The sequence below is a fragment of the Pagrus pagrus genome (genome assembly GCF_965226575.1).
Source record: "Pagrus pagrus genome assembly, contig: HAP1_SCAFFOLD_41, whole genome shotgun sequence".
In the NCBI taxonomy this organism is placed as follows: Eukaryota; Metazoa; Chordata; class Actinopteri; order Spariformes; family Sparidae; genus Pagrus; species Pagrus pagrus.
The window spans coordinates 390,846-409,365 of NW_028175422.1; the positions used below are offsets into that span (position 1 = coordinate 390,846).

At 41.4% G+C, this 18,520-nt stretch overlaps 1 protein-coding gene and 1 long non-coding RNA gene across 2 annotated transcripts; one reads left to right on the forward strand and one right to left on the reverse strand.

The window, feature by feature from the left end:
• Positions 1-8,379: 8,379 nt before the first annotated feature.
• LOC311253751 lies at positions 8,380-9,563 on the forward strand. The gene is made up of 5 exons (XR_014621861.1): positions 8,380-8,702; positions 8,863-8,969; positions 9,069-9,227; positions 9,374-9,415; positions 9,504-9,563. It is a non-coding gene; the product is annotated as an uncharacterized lncRNA (long non-coding RNA).
• Positions 9,564-11,483: 1,920 nt separating this feature from the next.
• LOC311253747 (uncharacterized protein) lies at positions 11,484-17,250 on the reverse strand. Its single transcript, XM_084384228.1, has 8 exons — positions 16,979-17,250; positions 16,548-16,594; positions 15,879-16,017; positions 15,613-15,755; positions 15,264-15,495; positions 12,768-12,900; positions 12,586-12,645; positions 11,484-12,503 (listed from the first exon to the last, which is right to left on the reverse strand). The coding sequence occupies exons 4-6, from the start codon at positions 15,726-15,728 to the stop codon at positions 12,850-12,852; spliced, it is 399 nt and encodes a 132-aa protein (XP_084240354.1). The 5' UTR covers positions 15,729-15,755; positions 15,879-16,017; positions 16,548-16,594; positions 16,979-17,250; the 3' UTR covers positions 11,484-12,503; positions 12,586-12,645; positions 12,768-12,849.
• Positions 17,251-18,520: the final 1,270 nt, after the last annotated feature.

An 18,520-nucleotide genomic window follows, 5' to 3' on the forward strand; every position in this document is an offset into this window, starting at 1 on the left:
AGATGCAGATATCCAATCATGTCGGGACGTCTGATTAACGTCGGGCAGGCAGGTTGATTTGACGTCTATCTGAGGGGCTGAAATGACCAACGAATGTTAAAAACTATTCGAAATAATGGAAATATGTTCGTGAATTTAAGAAAATAATGTAGTATCATATTGGCAATGTGGGCTGAAATGTTTGTGATTCTAGCATCCATCTAGGAACTATTTTTCCTCGCGTAGTTAGCGCACCTAGTGGTTTCCTACGCATGCGCAAGAAGAACTTTGCAGTGTCAGTTGACGGGGAGGAGACACAGACACCTGTGAAAGGTGAGTTACTAAAAGTACTGTAATTTAAAATGAAACCGTGTTTGGTAAGACATTATACGTTTATCAGTTGCATGTTAGAGTTTTGATTTTGTTGCTGCATCGTGTATTGTTACAGATAGCTGTTTTTTTTGCTTTTATTCGTAACCGAGCGGCGGCTAGCAGCCGAGTTAGCTGCCGTGTGAAACTAGCCCTGAGTTAGCTCACAGGCTACGTGAGGTGCTCGATGCTAAACCGAGCCGAACATCTGTGCAACTATCGGTTTAGCATCGTTACAGAACCAAAACACTTTAAGGGGCCGTCCAGACGGGCGAAAACGTTATTTTTTCTCCGTCTTCCTCGGCATTGTTTCAAGAATATTTGCATCTAGACGGATCAACCGAAAACGCTGTAGTTCATATGCCAGGCCTATAGGTGTCGCTTGACATACACCAAAAACGGGACGGACCATACGGTCCATACCAGCTCCCGAAAACTATCTGGTCCACGGACATTGATATGTGGCCAGAAATCGTCTTATAACCGGGGTCTAGCCGTTGACACATGCTGATAGTTGTCTGGTGTCGCTACACGACCGCAACGGCAGAGGGCGCCCGCTTATTGTAGAGACGTGACTGACAGTGTGGCTGGTTATCTGTCAATCACAGCGTAGGTGTAGAATGGTCATACTTTGTGCCATCTTCTTCAAATTTGAAACAAGTGTTCACTGATAGTGTGGCTACAGCCCCATAATGCCATTGACATGCTCAGATGAAGCCACAAGCAGTTATTCATCCTTACAGTTTTTTTTTATTTTAGGCGTACTAAAATTTTTACATTTTTATTGACTTCAGAGGTTAATCAATGTCACTATCTCTCTACATATAAAAGTAATCTATTTGTGTGTCTCTGTCCCTCGCATAGGCCTGTTTTGATAACTATTTGTCCAATTTACCTCACTTCACAGGTTTATTGTGAGACGCACACCAGGTGAGATACACACACACACACACACACGCACACACACTTGAATGGGGGTCTTGAATGAATATGAATATTTGGATACAGCCTCAGAGCCGTCCGCCACTGTTTTACGCTGTTGTGATGATGCTTGGACAGAGGTGCTAATGCATAACAGCAGCAACAGTGAGGAATATCTTCAAATTCATTCTTTTAGAGTAAATGTATTCCGAAACTGTAGCACATGTTTGAAATGAAATGGAATTGTCCTTTAAAAGAAAACCTCTAATGTGCTATTGTGCTCCCTGTGTAAACAGCCAGGCACCTGCATGAAAGAGAAGTTATGCTTAGTGTTGCCTCTCTGTGTTGTGCCTTTTAAAGCCACAAAGATGTTCCATGTCATCAAGTGTAAGAAACTAAGATTGATATAATTGAAATTACTGAATGGGCTTCATGTGCATGTGGCTATCCTGGGCTAAGCTGGGCTACCATAGCTCAGACTGTTAATGCCTACTGGCTTTATTAGAAACCATCAGATTCAGGCTACTGAGTGGCTCTAAGAAGTGGTTCTTTCATTACTCTTTCAACTCCCCAAACAATTTGTTCTTGCCATCTATAAAGTGCATTTAACTTCTGAATAGGCGCTCTGTAAAAATGTTTATTTTTTTCTTATGCCCTCTCTCCAGCTGCTGTGAAGAGATGGAGTCCAAAGGCCACAGATGCAGAAATAGAGAGTGTGATTCAGAACCAACTTAAACATGCCCCACCAAGGAGCAGGGGCAAGGGGCAGACCCCCACAGGACTGCAATAAAAAGGAAGTCAATAAAACATTTGTTCCAATAAACATGTTCGTTTTTTATTCAATTATTCAATATATAGATAAATCGTTACATATATCTGGTCCTGAATGCTGTCTTTTTAAAAAAAAAATTTTTTTACCTGAGATTTGTCCATGTACTACTTGTATTTTACAGTATGGGTGAACATTATTCGAGTATTTTTAACTTTATCACAGCTGAGTTTATTTACTATGAAAGTTTTAACCAGGTTCACCATTCCTGTGATATTTTAAGTTGGCAAATGTGAAATTTGCTGGTGTTGTCTATTGGACTTTTTGACCTCTTTGCATTTTAAGGATTTTTTTACTGAAATTGATAAGTTAATTTAAATAGTTGCAGATTAGAGCATTGAGAATTGCACATGTAGACTATAGGCTACAGCACAAGAGCTGTTCTTGTAATAGAATGTATGGATGTGGTAATGCCAGTTATGTAGGCACTAGTTGAAACTAGGGCTGGGGCGACGCGTCGACGTCATCGATTACGTCGACGCAAAAAATACGTCGACGCAAAAACTGTACGTCGACGCGTCAACCGACCAAAACAAAAAATGGTGGCAGCGAGTAGCAGCAACGCCAGTAGCCCTTTTCACACAGACGCCGTATTATCGCCGCAGCGGCGGTTCGCCAATTCTCCGCCGTTGGTTGTTTACACAGAGCCGAGCAGCTCCGACGTAAAAGACGAACCAGAGTGTAATTCACACAGAAAGCTGGCGCCGCGGCTCCAAAAGAGGCGTGACGGTACACGTCATGGTGATGACGTGTGGTTTTTTTCAACGTGTTTCCCCGGTGTCCACCTGTTAATCTAAACATGTACCTGCTGACTGTTTATCATCATATGGATGCTGTTATAATGTGCTGTGATGAGATCCTGACCCACCAAACATCCTGGAAAGTGACAAAGTTACGTTTTTCTCTAAATTACATAATTAAATAATCACCATCAGTAAACAGGACGCTGTCTGACTCTTTCACTCCCGGGGAGGGAGGCTGTTTTCTGGGGGAAAGTTCACTGAAGTCTCGGTGGAGGGCTGACCGTCCCGGTGATTTTTTTCACTGTGACAAACACTTGGTGAGTTAAAAGTTTTTTGCCAGGGACAGATGCTGTTTTTCGGCCAGAAATGTGACGAAGAGTCGGTCGGACCGACAGGCTGACAGACACTTATCCATGAATAACTGCGGTATTATTGGACCTGTTTAGTTATCACACAGTGAACACCATCAGACCGACACGCCCTCACTCCGTGCCGCCGGCTTATCTGTTCACACTGGTTCGGTTCGCCATTAATGCGCCTCTGATACCTCCGGAGGAGCATCAGAGGCGGAGGGAAATTTCACCCCTCGCCGCATCTGAAACTTTCACACAGAGGCGGATGCCGAGAATTGGCGCAGGATCCCCGCATGCAAATGGCAGTGTGAATGGGGCTACTGAGTCAGCTGACGCTGAACTCAGCAAAAAAAGAACACGTATTTCGAAGGTATGGGACTATTTTACAGTAAAAGAGAGCAACTCTGTTGTTTGTCAGCTTTGTAAAATGGAAATGGCCTATCATAAAAGCACGATGGCTATGCACCAGCACCTCAAAGTGCTGAAAGACATGAGGCCGCTTGCTATTCATTACTTGAATTTTATTTTGGAATTTGGTAATTAAGAGCAATAAAAATGTATTGGAATGAAGAAATTTGTGTTTTTTCATTGAGATACATAAATTAGCATATGTAAATTGCTATAGGTCAAATTATGGGGAAATAATCGCTAATTGAATCGAATCGGAATAGAATCGAATTGAAAAATTAATCGTTAGATTAATCGATGCATCGAAAAAAAATTTGCTAGATTAATCGATTACATAAATAATCGTTTTGCCCAGCCCTAGTTGAAACTCGATTTAGGTAAACATATTTTTAAATGCAATACATGTGTATTTTGACAAAGGTTGATATGCCGTTGAAACGACGTGAATTGATACGGTCTAAGAGCCGAAAAACTTTCATTTCAGCACCTCTGTTAGACGCCGAATCGACCTGCCTGACCGACGTTGATTAGACGTCAGATAGACGTCACGTAGAGACGTTGAAAAGTCGTCTATACGACGTAATAATGACTTGAAGTAGCCTGCTCTGTGAGCCGTTGATATGTCGTTGAAACGACGTGAATTGATGCGGTCTAAGAGCCGTCGAAATGTGGTCGGTCATGAGACCGACGTCAGAAAAACTTTCATTTCAGCATTCCTGTGATATTTTAAGTTGGCAAATGTGAAATTTGCTGGTGTTGTCTATTGGACTTTTTGACCTCTTTGCATTTTAAGGATTTTTTTACTGAAATTGATAAGTTAATTTAAATAGTTGCAGATTAGAGCATTGAGAATTGCACATGTAGACTATAGGCTACAGCACAAGAGCTGTGCTTGTAATAGAATGTATGGATGTGGTAATGCCAGTTATGTAGGCACTAGTTGAAACTCGATTTAGGTAAACATATTTTTAAATGCAATACATTACATGTGTATTTTGACAAAGGTTGATATGCCGTCGAAACGACGCTGAAACGACGTGAATTGATGCTGTCTAAGAGCCGTCGAAATGACGTCGGTCATGAAAACGACGTCAGAAAAACTTTAATTTCAGCACCTCTGCTAGACGTCGAATCGACCTGCCTGACCGACGTTGATTAGACGTCAGATAGACGTCACGTAGAGACGTTGAAAAGTCGTCTATACGACGTAATAATGACATAGATTGAAGTAGCCTGCTCTGTGAGCCGTTGATATGTCGTTGAAACGACGTGAATTGATGCCGTCGAAATGTGGTCGGTCATAAGACCGACGTCAGAAAAACTTTCATTTCAGCACCTCTGGTAGACGTCGAATCGACCTGCCTGACCGACGTTGATTAGACGTCAAATAGATGTCAAAATGTTTGCTGGGTAGTTTCACACGGCAGCTAACTCGGCTGCTAGCCGCCGCTCGGTTACGAATAAAAGCAAAAAAAACAGCTATCTGTAACAATACGCGATGCAGCAACAAAATCAAAACTCTAACATGCAACTGATAAACGTATAATGTCTTACCAAACACAGTTTCATTTTAAATTACAGTACTTTTAGTAACTCACCTTTCACAGGTGTCTGTGTCTCCTCCTCGTCAACTGACACTGCAAAGTTCTTCTTGCGCATGCGTAGGAAACCACTAGGTGCGCTAACTACGCGAGGAAAAATAGTTCCTAGATGGATGCTAGAATCACAAACATTTCAGCCCACATTGCCAATATGATACTACATTATTTTCTTAAATTCACGAACATATTTCCATTATTTCGAATAGTTTTTAACATTCGTGCGTTGATAGGTCGTTGAAACAACGTCTAAATGACGTTGGTCATTTCAGCCCCTCAGATAGACGTCAAATCAACCTGCCTGCCCGACGTTAATCAGACGTCCCGACATGATTGGATATCTGCATCTCGACACAGCAGTAGATAGAGGAAATCATTCTTGACAGTGTTTTTTCAGTTAAATATGTTTTCTTTGAGATCGTATTCCCCCTAATGTTATCATGTCGAAAAAAAGTCGAATTAAAGTCACGTCGTGACGCGACGTCGATTGGACGTCTTCATCTAGACGCAGGTCGAGAAAGCGTTTTCTGGCAGTGTTTATTCAGTTAAACCGCTCTAAAATGCATATTTAATTAGGTCATATTTGCCATGATATTATTTTATGATGTTGAAAAACAGTCGAATTAAAGTCACGACGTGACGCGACGTTGACTGGACGTCTTCATCTAGACGCAGGTCGAGAAAATGTTTGCTGGGTAGCAGACACAGAGGTCCCCAACACCCACAGTCAAGACTGACCCGGCTTCAAATAAAAATAATAGTATTCATAATCATTTGAAAATGAGAACGTATGAAGTTTTGTTGACTTCAGTGCAGTTGATGTTTAGCCACGAGGTGGCGCAGTTGTTACATGAAGAGTAGACCTCAGGCCTTTACTACGAAGGAGGCTCAACATCTCCAGGCTCTGTGTTCATAACCCGGCTCAACAAAACCTAAAGCCCCGGTCAGAGCTAACTGTATCACGACGGTGGTCATTGTCCGGCTCTGAGCTTTGTGCTCTGTGCGCGTTCACATCAAAGGAGCTGCGATCGCGGGCTGCTGAGAGCTGAGAGAGCTGAGGAATAGGAGTGATCACAACCAAATATGAAAAGAGATGAGGCTAGTTTTTAATTTCTGACAGCTGAACATTGTGCATCTTTTTTTCTTGTTGAAAGATATTTTATATTGTTTCCATATTATTATTTACTGACGGTGATTACAGAATGCAAGTGTGTTATATTGAAAGTGAGGCTGGGTGTGCCTATGAATATAGGCTACAGTGAGTTTTTTAAGGTGCTGTACAAGCAAATCATATTGTCTACTCTGTACAATGACCAAGAGTGTACAGTAGCAGGCTACTGTACACTATAAACAAATGATTTTGCTCTTTGCTCATGGCAGTTGTGACAGTCATTTTTGTTTACATGTCAGCAGGCAAGCTTCACTCATGCCAGGGATGTATTATGCTTTGTCCTATAGCCTACTTAATTGTATCACTTGGAACATGTTATGAAATGGATCTATAGTATAGAAATTTGCTCATAACAGGCCGGCTGGAATACAAAGCAAACTTACCTCTCTCGAATGCACATTCATGGAAGTCTTGTATTGTCATCCCAGGACAAAACACAAACAATGCAGTAATGTAATAATATACATCTTTACATGCACAATACTGAGTCATTCAGAGAGTTATTAAATGTTATTATTATTTAATTACGCAGAAACCACATGGCAGGTGCTATTTTCCCATCCATAGGCTACTCTAAGTTAGGGCTGGGCAAAACGATTATTTTTGTAATCGATTAATCTAGCAAATTTTTTTTCGATGCATCGATTAATCTAACGATTAATTTTTCAATTCGATTCTATTCCGATTCGATTCGATTAGCGATTATTTCCCCATAATTTGACCTATAGCAATTTACATATGCTAATTTATGTATCTCAATGAAAAAACACAAATTTCTTCATTCCAATACATTTTTATTGCTCTTAATTACCAAATTCCAAAATAAAATTCAAGTAATGAATAGCAAGCGGCCTAATGTCTTTCAGCACTTTGAGGTGCTGGTGCATAGCCATCGTGCTTTTATGATAGGCCATTTCCATTTTACAAAGCTGACAAACAACAGAGTTGCTCCCTTTTACTGTAAAATAGTCCCATACCTTCGAAATACGTGTTCTTTTTTTGCTGAGTTCAGCGTCAGCTGACTCAGTAGCCCCATTCACACTGTTATTTGCATGCGGGGATCCTGCGCCAATTCTCGGCATCCGCCTCTGTGTGAAAGTTTCAGATGCGGCGAGGGGTGAAATTTCCCTCCGCCTCTGATGCTCCTCCGGAGGTATCAGAGGCGCATTAATGGCGAACCGAACCAGTGTGAACAGATAAGCCGGCGGCACGGAGTGAGGGCGTGTCGGTCTGATGGTGTTCACTGTGTGATAACTAAACAGGTCCAATAATACCGCAGTTATTCATGGATAAGTGTCTGTCAGCCTGTCGGTCCGACCGACTCTTCGTCACATTTCTGGCCGAAAAACAGCATCTTTCCCCGGCAAAAAAATTTTAACTCACCAAGTGTTTGTCACAGTGAAAAAAATCACCGGGACGGTCAGCCCTCCACCGAGACTTCAGTGAACTTTCCCCCAGAAAACAGCCTCCCTCCCCGGGAGTGAAAGAGTCAGACAGCGTCCTGTTTACTGATGGTGATTATTTAATTATGTAATTTAGAGAAAAACGTAACTTTGTCACTTTCCAGGATGTTTGGTGGGTCAGGATCTCATCACAGCACATTATAACAGCATCCATATGATGATAAACAGTCAGCAGGTACATGTTTAGATTAACAGGTGGACACCGGGGAAACACGTTGTTAAAAACCACACGTCATCACCATGACGTGTACCGTCACGCCTCTTTTGGAGCCGCGGCGCCGGCTTTCTGTGTGAATTACACTCTGGTTCGTCTTTTACGTCGGAGCTGCTCGGCTCTGTGTAAACAACCAACGGCGGAGAATTGGCGAACCGCCGCTGCGGCGATAATACGGCGTCTGTGTGAAAAGGGCTACTGGCGTTGCTGCTACTCACTGCCACCATTTTTTGTTTTGGTCGGTTGACGACGTACAGTTTTTGCGTCGACGTATTTTTTCCGTCGACGTAATCGATGACGTCGACGCGTCGCCCCAGCCCTAATCCAATCACAGGCACCAATGAGCGATACTCACTCTATGACAGATTCCATCAGAGCAACCACAAACGTCCAGAAGAGAAATTAAGGAGCCTCAACATCTGTCCCACCCTACGGACCGAAGTTAATTCAGCAGTTGCTGAGCAGTTCAACCGCGAACTGGCAGCTGTCAAGTACTCTGTCAAATGAGTGAGCCACATTTCAAGCAGACAGTAAGGGTGATGATTGACCTCCACAATGACAAGATTAACAACAGTTTTAAGGCTGAAATGGAGGCCCTATGTAAAACCCAATTGTGTATTGGTGTGCGTGGGATGCTGGGACTTCAGTCTGCTGGTAAGTTTGGTCAATATCCAATATTACATAGTAATATGCCATAAGATAGAACTGTATCTAATCGTTATGATGTGGCCCAAACAGGTGAAAAGATAAATGTAGTTACAAACTAAACATGTTTTTTCTGAAAAGTATTACTTTGTTCCTTGTTATTCATTAGAGGGTAAGGAAACTCTCCTTCCAAGGTCAGAGGGCACTGTCAACATCCAACCGGACAGCAAGTCTTCATTCATAGCACAATTGTATGCTATTGAAGACAATGACAAGGTAATTAATAGATCGCTGAGCCATTTTCTTTCAGTCTAAAATGAAGTAATAAATGGAAGGTGTCAACAATTACTATTTTGTCATAATCTGTGTGTTAAGGCAAAACTGAAGGATTTACTGTCTGGGTCACGTGATGAGAAGCAAATACTGACTTATGCCACAAGGAGATTTCCAGTTACAGTCAAGGACATTGTCTGTGTTTGCCCACTGGAGTTGTTGAGTCAGTCTTCAATGGTTATGCCATGATTGACTGATGATGTAAGTTTAACAAATAAATCTTGGTTTTGAACTAATATACAATCAACTGAACTGCAAAGACATCAGTGTTTTTGTGAAGAAGAAATGTTTACTTTATACTGTTATCACAAAATCTGAATTGTATTGTAAACATTTTTAAATTCCAGGCAGTTAACTACAGAGTGGCACAGCTGGCACAAGAAAACATGGTGATACATTTAAATTTCCTCCCTTTATGATTTTGGAATGTTTCTTTAACTTTTTTTAAAAACATGAATGCTATGTTTTCTGTTACAGTGTGGATCTTTAGGTACGTTTGACTTCGTTTTGTGGCACCACGAATGGTCAAACAGCGAGGGAGTCAGCCACCGAGAACTGAAACGCATCCCTGTAGGTCCTTTTTTGACTCTTTTTTTGTTTAATAGAAGACACTGTACAAAACAAAAATGTTATTAACCAATGTTATTAACATAGACTGTGCTGTACTACCTGATGTTATTTTTATGCTGTAGGTCTCGGACAAGCTATTTCTCCCCAGAATTGTGGGCCATTCGTCTCCAGAGACAGGGAACCATTTCATTCTTTGGGTGAGCCACCACTGATTTAAAGCTTATAATGTATAGTTTTACTTATATAGAATTGGATTGGTAAAGGTTAGGTCTGTATGATATTTCTTATTGAAGTGGTTTTGTTGAACTGCCTACATGAAATTATACAGAATGAGCTAAATCCCTACATTTAAACTGTAATGTTAGTTGTAGGGCTGCCACAAACGATTATTTTGTTAGTCGACTAATCACCAACTATTTTTTTACGTGAATTGAATGTATAACATACAGTTTATCGCACCAGCATGCAGCTGCTCTTATATAACAATCATTAGCTTTCAGCTTGAAGTGTTTAAGGTATATGCTAACTAAAAATGAAGACAATTAAGATGATAGTTCATTAAACCTTTAATGAAATATGCTTGTAGCAACAAACAATTGTAGCATAAAGTGCAAACAGCTGAGTAAACGGACAAGGCACTGGCTGACCTAAGGAATTATTGAAGTTTTGGTCTCACTGACTCAAATATAACAAAAGTGCATTTTGTGCTCAGTGCTCACAACTGTATTCAACTTTACTACACTCCCAAACTGCACAAGGCTCTTGTTCCTAACGCCAGGTTCAGACAGGACGCGGAAGCGCCCCGATCGGCTGCTAAGTCATTTTCATTTCGGCGCCCATGTTAACCGATGATGTCGTTCACAAAGGCAGCGCCGAGGCGCTCTGCCCCGCTGCCAGCGCGCGCCGTGCAGCGATCGTTTTGGCGTCTGGTCTAATTTTTTCGCGTGCTGCGGCCGAATGTGTCAAGCCGGGCAGGAAGTCAAACAAAGCAACAACGAGAAATCCTGTCGATTTTCAAAATGAAACACATTTCAAAATAAAACTATTTTCGATAATTAAACACCCCGATTGACAGAAAACTACTATTACTATGAAGTGGACTGTAACGAACCTACTGTGAAATCCACAGTAATTAACTGGCAGTAATTGACAAGTAACTTATTGTAAAAAAAAACACAGTATTGTAACTGTAGAATTAAACACAATAATTAAAATTTACTGTATTTTATGTTACAGTAGTATTTCTATATCTGTAAACTAAAACACAGTAAATATTATGTACTGTGGTTTATATGACAGTACTTTTGTTGTAACTGTAAAATGAAACACAGTGTGAACTGTACTTTACTGTATTTTATGTTACAGTAGTACTTTTGTAACTGTAAAATATAAGACAGTAATTATTGTGTACTGTTGTTTATATTACAGTACTATTATTGTAACTGTACTATGAAACACAGTAATTATGTACTGTACTGTATTTTATGTAACAGTACTATTATTGTAACTGTAAACTAAAACACAGTATATATTCACAGTATTTTACTGGAATTTATTTTACAGCAGTATTGTTGTAACTGTAAAATAAAAACACAATAATTTCGAAATACTGCATTTGTGATTACATCATTAGTGTTTTAACTGTAAAATAAAACACATTTCATGTAATTTCATGTGTACAGAAAGTGTTTTAACTGTATAAAAAAATGTAATACTGTATTTTTTAGTTACAATATTAATATTTTAACTGTAACCAAATTTCTTTAATACCATATGATTCATTTTATGCTGTAATTTACTGATTACCAGTATTCTGCTGTCAATAAAATGTTGCTGCATTTAAAATTGACATTTTTAAGTTTCAACAATTATTGGGACACCAAAATATACATTTCCCAAACTATTTATTCTTTGCACATTTAAAATATTAGTAACCATAAAACAATGGATATCAATATCCATAAATAGTGGCAATAACACATCAACAAAACATATGATCACTATCACTGTTAGGGATGGGAATTGATAAGATTTTTACAAATCCAATTCCAGTTTCGATTCTGCTAAACGATTCGGTTCCTTATCGATTCTCTTATCGATTTCATTTGGAAAAATGGAGAACAAACAGGTCGATAAGCATCAACTTTGTTTAGTTTAGTTTAGAAGTAACATGACCTTACAAACCCAACAGTGAGGTCTTAAGAGGCCCACAGCCTGGGGCTCCTCAATGGGGTGCCAGGGGGTCCACAGAAAAAATTATTTGTTTTGAAAATAAATATAAAATAATAATAATAAAATAAATATTCTTCTGTAGAAATTAACAAAATACAACATGAATTATTCTGTGGCAATTACACAAGAATGTCCAGTAACATGTTCAACATTTTTCTAATAGAAATTAAAATTCTCCTTTTTAAAAGGATATATGAGCTGAGCACTCAAAAATAAAACTACGTCAGCCAGTGACAAATACAATCAAGTCAAGTCCAATGGAACTGTGCATTGTGCAAATCTGCAACCATCAACTATGAAGAATTAACAATTCTTTTGCAGAAAAATAAGCATGTCTGCTTTTTCGGGAAGGATACGTGATTTTTCTGGACTTATCGTGTCTCCAGCTGTGGAGAAAACCCTCTCAGACGGGGTGGAGGACGCCTGCACACACAGAAAGCTTTCAGCCAGTCCTGACAGCAGGGGCAGAGTCTCTCTCTTGCTCCACCACCATAGGGTGGCATTATCCTTGCAGGGGATGGGGGGCAGGCTTCTGTACAGCTGGATCTCCTGATCCACTCTCTGGGCCAGGGACAGAAGGGGCTGTCGTTGTTGGAATGACTGCAGCTCGTTGTCCTCCTCTTCAAAGAGTTCCTCCAAGGCCGTCTTTTTCTGCTTTACTGGTGGCCGCGGCGCCTGAAATTAAATGGACATAAAAGCGAAAAATCACTCAATAATCCATGACATCTAAATGATCATCACAATGAGCTAAACTTACACAGTCTTCTTTTTCTTCCTCCTCGCACCCCTCCCTCTGTGTCTCTCCTTGCTCCGGGAGCTTGAGAAGAAAGTGACAAATAAACACACAAATAACTTTTAGTACCACAGAGCCATAGATGAAAGGTCTCACTCTCACAATGGAAATGTGCTACAATCAATGACATTGTCAAATTCAAATACCTCATCTGCTGCTGCCTCTGTGTTTGCTGCCACTGCTGCTTCCCTGATCCTGTCCCAGACTTCATCCTTATCCACTTTGGATTTAAATCTGGGGGTCTAAGATGGTGGCCTCCTCTCTCTGGATATCAGCTTCCTTAAATTTCAAAAAGGAGGAAAATGTGACATCATGACTTAGGCCTGGGCGATAAACCGAAAATTTACCGATACCGAAATTTACGACGATAACCGACGTCATTTTGCCCATGTCGGTATATTCGGTGTGTAAAAAAAAAAAAAAAAAGTCGTTTTCGTCTTGTTTGGCTGTGTGTGTGTAGGTAGGCTACCGGTATATTCATGTGTAACTGTTGCCAAAATGCAACCTCGGCTTATTTTGTGAATGAACACGAGTCAAACCTTTGTGTAAAAGCATAATTACGACGAAAAAGCCACTTTTAAGATTCACCGTAGTTTCGTTTCCAGGTCAAACTCATTTACAGTGGAGGTGCACGGGTCAACTTTTCTGTAGCATCAAAATCGCTATTTTTAAAACACTAGGAAGACTCGACACAACATGAAACTTTGCTCGTAGCATCACCAGGGTCCCTACACATGAACACGAGCATTGAGAACATCGTTTGTGGACACAAAGTTTGCTAAAAAAAAGGTTTTTGAACAACTCACGTTAGCTTAGCCGTCCTGCCAGTCGAGATGCGTCGATCCCCGATGTAACATGGAGCTTTCTCCTTCATGTTACGCCGCACTCGGGGATCGACGCATCGCGACTGGCAGGACTGCTACTGCTAATGCTAACGTGAGTTGTTCAAAAACCTTCTTTTTAGCAAACTTTGTGTCCACAAACGATGTTCTCAATGCTCGTGTTCAGGTGTAGGGACCCTGGTGATACTACGAGCAAAGTTTCATGTTGTGTCGAGTCTTCTTAGGGTTTTAAAAATAGCGATTTTGATGCTACAGAAAAGTTGACCCGTGCACCTCCATTGTAAATGAGTTTGACCTGGAAACGAAACTACGGTGAATCTTAAAAGTGGCTTTTTCAGTTCTGGAGGAAACATTGTTACATGCCTCAGATCCTGCCTGAAACCTGAAATGGTAAACATGCTAGTGTTTCTTAGCAAGAACCTGGAGTAAGCACTAGTGTGTAGAGTAGAGTGATCACATGCAACCATGAGTCAGAGTCACATCTACAACACTAGTCTGAGTAAACAGGTCAGGATACCAAGTCTGCTGCTCCTTTTTGAAGTGCCCTGTTCAAGCCCCTCTTATTCTTAATCATCAGTGCTCTTATTTGTTTAAAAGAGTTTAAAGTTGTCACCAGTCACATGGCAGTGTTATTTGCAATAGTTTTTTTGTTCATTACATTATTTATTATTTGTTAACAAGTGACACTACCTTTTTTTTTAGGCGTCGGGGGGGGATTTTGTACTTATCGTTCATTTATCGTTATCGAGGTGAGTTGCTCAATATATCGTGATATTGATTTGAGGCCATATCGCCCAGCCCTATCATGACTATCCTTAAAGGAATAGTTCACCCTAAAACGAAATTCAGTCATTATCGACTCACCCACATACTGATGAGAAGTCTGGTGTAGTTTCTTAGTCCTCAAAGTGCAGCTGGAGATCCGCGGTGCTAGCCTCCGGCAACAACAATCCATATAACGAGCGTTAATGGTGCCCGGCAGGAAAAGTCCATAAAACTACACAAAAACTTTGTAATATTCCTCCATACTGCTTGTCCGCTGCCATCCAAGTGTCCTGAAGTGGCGACATCCAGAGTTTACTCGAAACAACGTAATTTAGTACATTTTTACAGCCTAAACAGTCACTATGCTATATCCGCCTGGAGGAACGCGCCTGTGTTCACGCGAGTCTTCCTCACAGCGTTTGCACTACGGAAGCCGCGCCGGACAGGATGGACGAGATTCGCGATAGATACACACCGGTATTTACTTCCTGCTGTGAGTTTCAAAGTTTCAAATCACTAGTGCAGCACTAGTGATTTGAAACTTTGAAACTCACAGCAGGATGTAAATACCGGTGTGTATCTATCGCGAATCTCGTTCATCTTGTCCGGCACGGCTTCCGTAGTGCAATCGGCTGTGCGTGAACACGGAGCGTCCCTCTGTGTAAACATAGCATAGTGACTGTTTAGGCTGTAAAAATTTACTAAATGACGTCGTTTGGAGTAAACTCTGGATGTCGCCACTTCAGGACACTTGGATTGCAGCGGACGAGCCGTATGGAGGAATATTACAACGTTTTTGTGGAGTTTTATGGACATTTTCTCCCGGGCGCCATTAACGCTTGTTATATGGATTATCGTGTCTGGAGGCTAGCACCGCGGATCTCCAGCTGCACTTTGAGGACTAAGAAACTACACCGGACTTCTCACCAACATGTGGGTGAGTCGATAATGACTGAATTTCGTTTTAGGGTGAACTATTCTTTTAAGTATTTATAACTGTCATTTTATTTATGATAAATAAATCATCCACTGTACCTGGTAGCATTTGGAAAGATCTTTCCAAATGTTCTCCTTGATGCTCCTTGTGAAGGCAGAGTCATCTTCCTGCACGGTGTAGTGTTGCTGTAGCTTTTGCAGGATGGGCAAAATCTCACCACAGGTCGGACTTTTGTCACTGAAGACTGCCAGTGTGGAGGTGTAATGCTTTCGCATGAGCAGCACAAACTCCTCTGCTTTTCTTAAGTCCTCATTGCCCATTTTGGCCAGTCTGCAATATAAACAAAACAAAAACGCAAAAGATATATGTTGTATAAACAAACAAAAACAAAACCTGAGTCCAAGTTTAAAATAAGCCACATTATCATTATTTTTCGATATTTCTCACTTTTCTTTCTCCATGGGCTTTCTTATCCGTGGGTCAATGGCTGCAGCCTGGATGGCAGGAAACTGCTCGAAGAATCTCTGCATCATCAAATAGAGAGGTCCATCTGGTCTTAACATCCAGGAGGAGCATGTGCTTGGGTAGCTCTGAGGGGTAACATATACACAACTTAAATGCTTATGTAATATTATGAATTAAATTTGATCATGATCTAATAATTTACATGTACACATTTCTATGTTGCCTGCAATGTAAAGAAAGTATCTTACTGAGCAAGTCTTGCTTCTTCTTAAGGACCACTTTTGCCATGTAGGACCTCTTCATCCATACAATCACAGAGCGAATTCTTGCTGCCCAGTTGGAAATTGCAGTGCAGTTGTACAGCTTCTGAGCTCCAAGGTTCAGGGTCTGTGCAAAACATGGAAACTCGACAATTTGTAGCCTTTTCACAGCTACATCCATGTTTGCCGCATTATCAACTGTGGCTGCCACAACCTTCTCTCTAACACCATACTCCTCCAAGATCTCATCAATCTCCTCTGCTACAGCTATCCCTGTCTGTGCTTGGTACACTGCTTTTGTTTTGAGGACTTTTTCTTGAGCCTGGCCAGTCCTGACATAATGCAGCATTACTGTGGGGTAATGATCTTGACTAAAACTTGTCCATCCATCAGCAGTGATGGCTGCCTTCGACACATGTTTCAGCTCAGAGATCAGATTTCCCTTTTCAACAGCATACCAAGCAGGGACCAAGTGGATAGTTATTAAACTGTCTCAAACTTAGTCACTGCTCGGTGACATTCGTCTGTCCTGGCCTGGGTCATTTTACTCTTCCCTGCTTCCCTGAAGATCTATAGCTGTGTGAAAACGTCTAAGAATTAGAGGTCTGAATAGATATGCATTCTCATATACGTGTATGTGCACAAGTATTGCCCTACTTCCTCGTCCGCAGCCAGCCAGCTCCACTCCTCACCAAATTCATGACCTGCAAGAAACAGCAAACAGAACTTGTACTCACTATGGCAACAAGAGACCGCTGACGTTAGCACCTGTTAGCTAGCTTAGCTACACCATCTGAACAATAATAACCCATAATATCACAATTCGGCATATTTGAACAAAATCAACCACAACTACCAACAGTCACAGCCCTTCAACTCTGGGCTAATATGCTGTCACATGTTAGATTGTCAAAGTTAGAAAATAATGGCTTCAATCCCTGAGGAGCTACGTTAGCATTAGCGGCAGCTGCATTCATCAGTATGCAGTTAGTTAGCTCTCATCACATTCAATGTAAAAACGTTGTTTACTTTGTTTTGGACATGTCTCAAAAATTTAGCCCTGCCAGCCCCAGGCTAACGTTACTTACCCTGTCTGCCTCCACTCGCTCATCATCATGAGGTCCTCCTCCCTCGTCTCCCGGCGCAGCAGCACCTGTGGCTGCTGGCGGGTTGGTGGTCCCGGCAACTTCGCACATGTAGAAGCCTCCACCTCCAGAGACTTCAACTTTTAATCGCTGTTTCTCAGCACCAGCCGGGCGTTTCTTCCTCTTATCCATTTTCAAGTAGCGGACACGACAGTGTCGAAGACGGTCACTGCTACTCACTATCGTTACTAACGGCTCAACAGCCCGTCCCGCCCGCCCATCGAGGTCCCGCCCACCCTGGTTCGTGTAGTGATTGACAGCGCTGTCAGGGCTCTCTGAGCCCGTCAGCCAATGATTGATTGACAATGACAAACAATAGACCAATGATATGTGTCGATGCTGGTAACACACTGCTAGCCCTCTGTAGCCAATTGGCCGGCCCAACTGGAGGGAATTTAGAGAAGAAGAAAAAACAAACAAAAACACATAGCGGACCGGACCGGACGATACCCGGTATGCCAGATGGCCAGTCCACCCCTGGTATAGGGTTACATGTGATCATGTTTGAGTCAGGATTTGGCTTTATATTACCCTCAAACACAGCTATAAAAATTCAGCAAAAATAATGGTCAATTCAGAAAGTCTCCAAAATCAAGAATGTTAGAATCTGTAGTGTCATGTGTCAAATATGACCAGACTAATGCTGTTACTAGTATGGCATAGTAAAGTAGGATTGGGAGCCAACAGTTCCTAAGTTATGTGGCCCATAATAGGTCTGGGGTCTATCTCCTGTTTAAGTATGTGAATGTATGAGTGCACCCCCTGGACATGATGTACAAGTACGCTCCCTGGACATGATAGTAGGCCTGCTCAGTGCCAAACAGGGAGGCATTTGGTATCATTTTTATCGTCTTTTGTAAGACCAAGACAGGGAATTGGACCCCGGTCCCCGACCTCCCAATCTCAGGCTGGAAACTGTATCCACAAAGCCACTGAGCTGATAGTGTATGGCATGCATCATTGAAAAGTTGTGGGTAGCTGTGTGTATCAAATTTGGCTCAAACAATATTGGTCTTTGGACTTGTACTCCCTCTGACACCCCTTTCCCCGGGCTATGGATACACACACAACCACACATGTGCGTGGACACTCATTTGACATCATGTTGACCTAGATGCTTCAAGACAATTTGTCAAAATGTTGTGCACACATTTACATTTCCTTTATTTCCCTTATAGGCGTACAATCAAGACATCATTTGACATCACGGTTCGGGTAATTAGCTCTTGAAGGTGAAGGCCTTATCATTCAATGAGTATCAATATTTGATTAGCCTCTCAAAGTAGACATGTGACAAACCAAAATATTTCATTTAGCATCTACATGTTGAGCTGAATCAAATGAGACCAAGGCTGACCTTGCAACTGTGACTGTGATTGGTGATTTGGCACCATAACCGTAAACCTGTATGTCATTAAAATCCAACAAACGTCACAATTCTGTGTCTCAGGAGGAGAAGTGGCGGGAAAAGGAAAAACCAAGCAA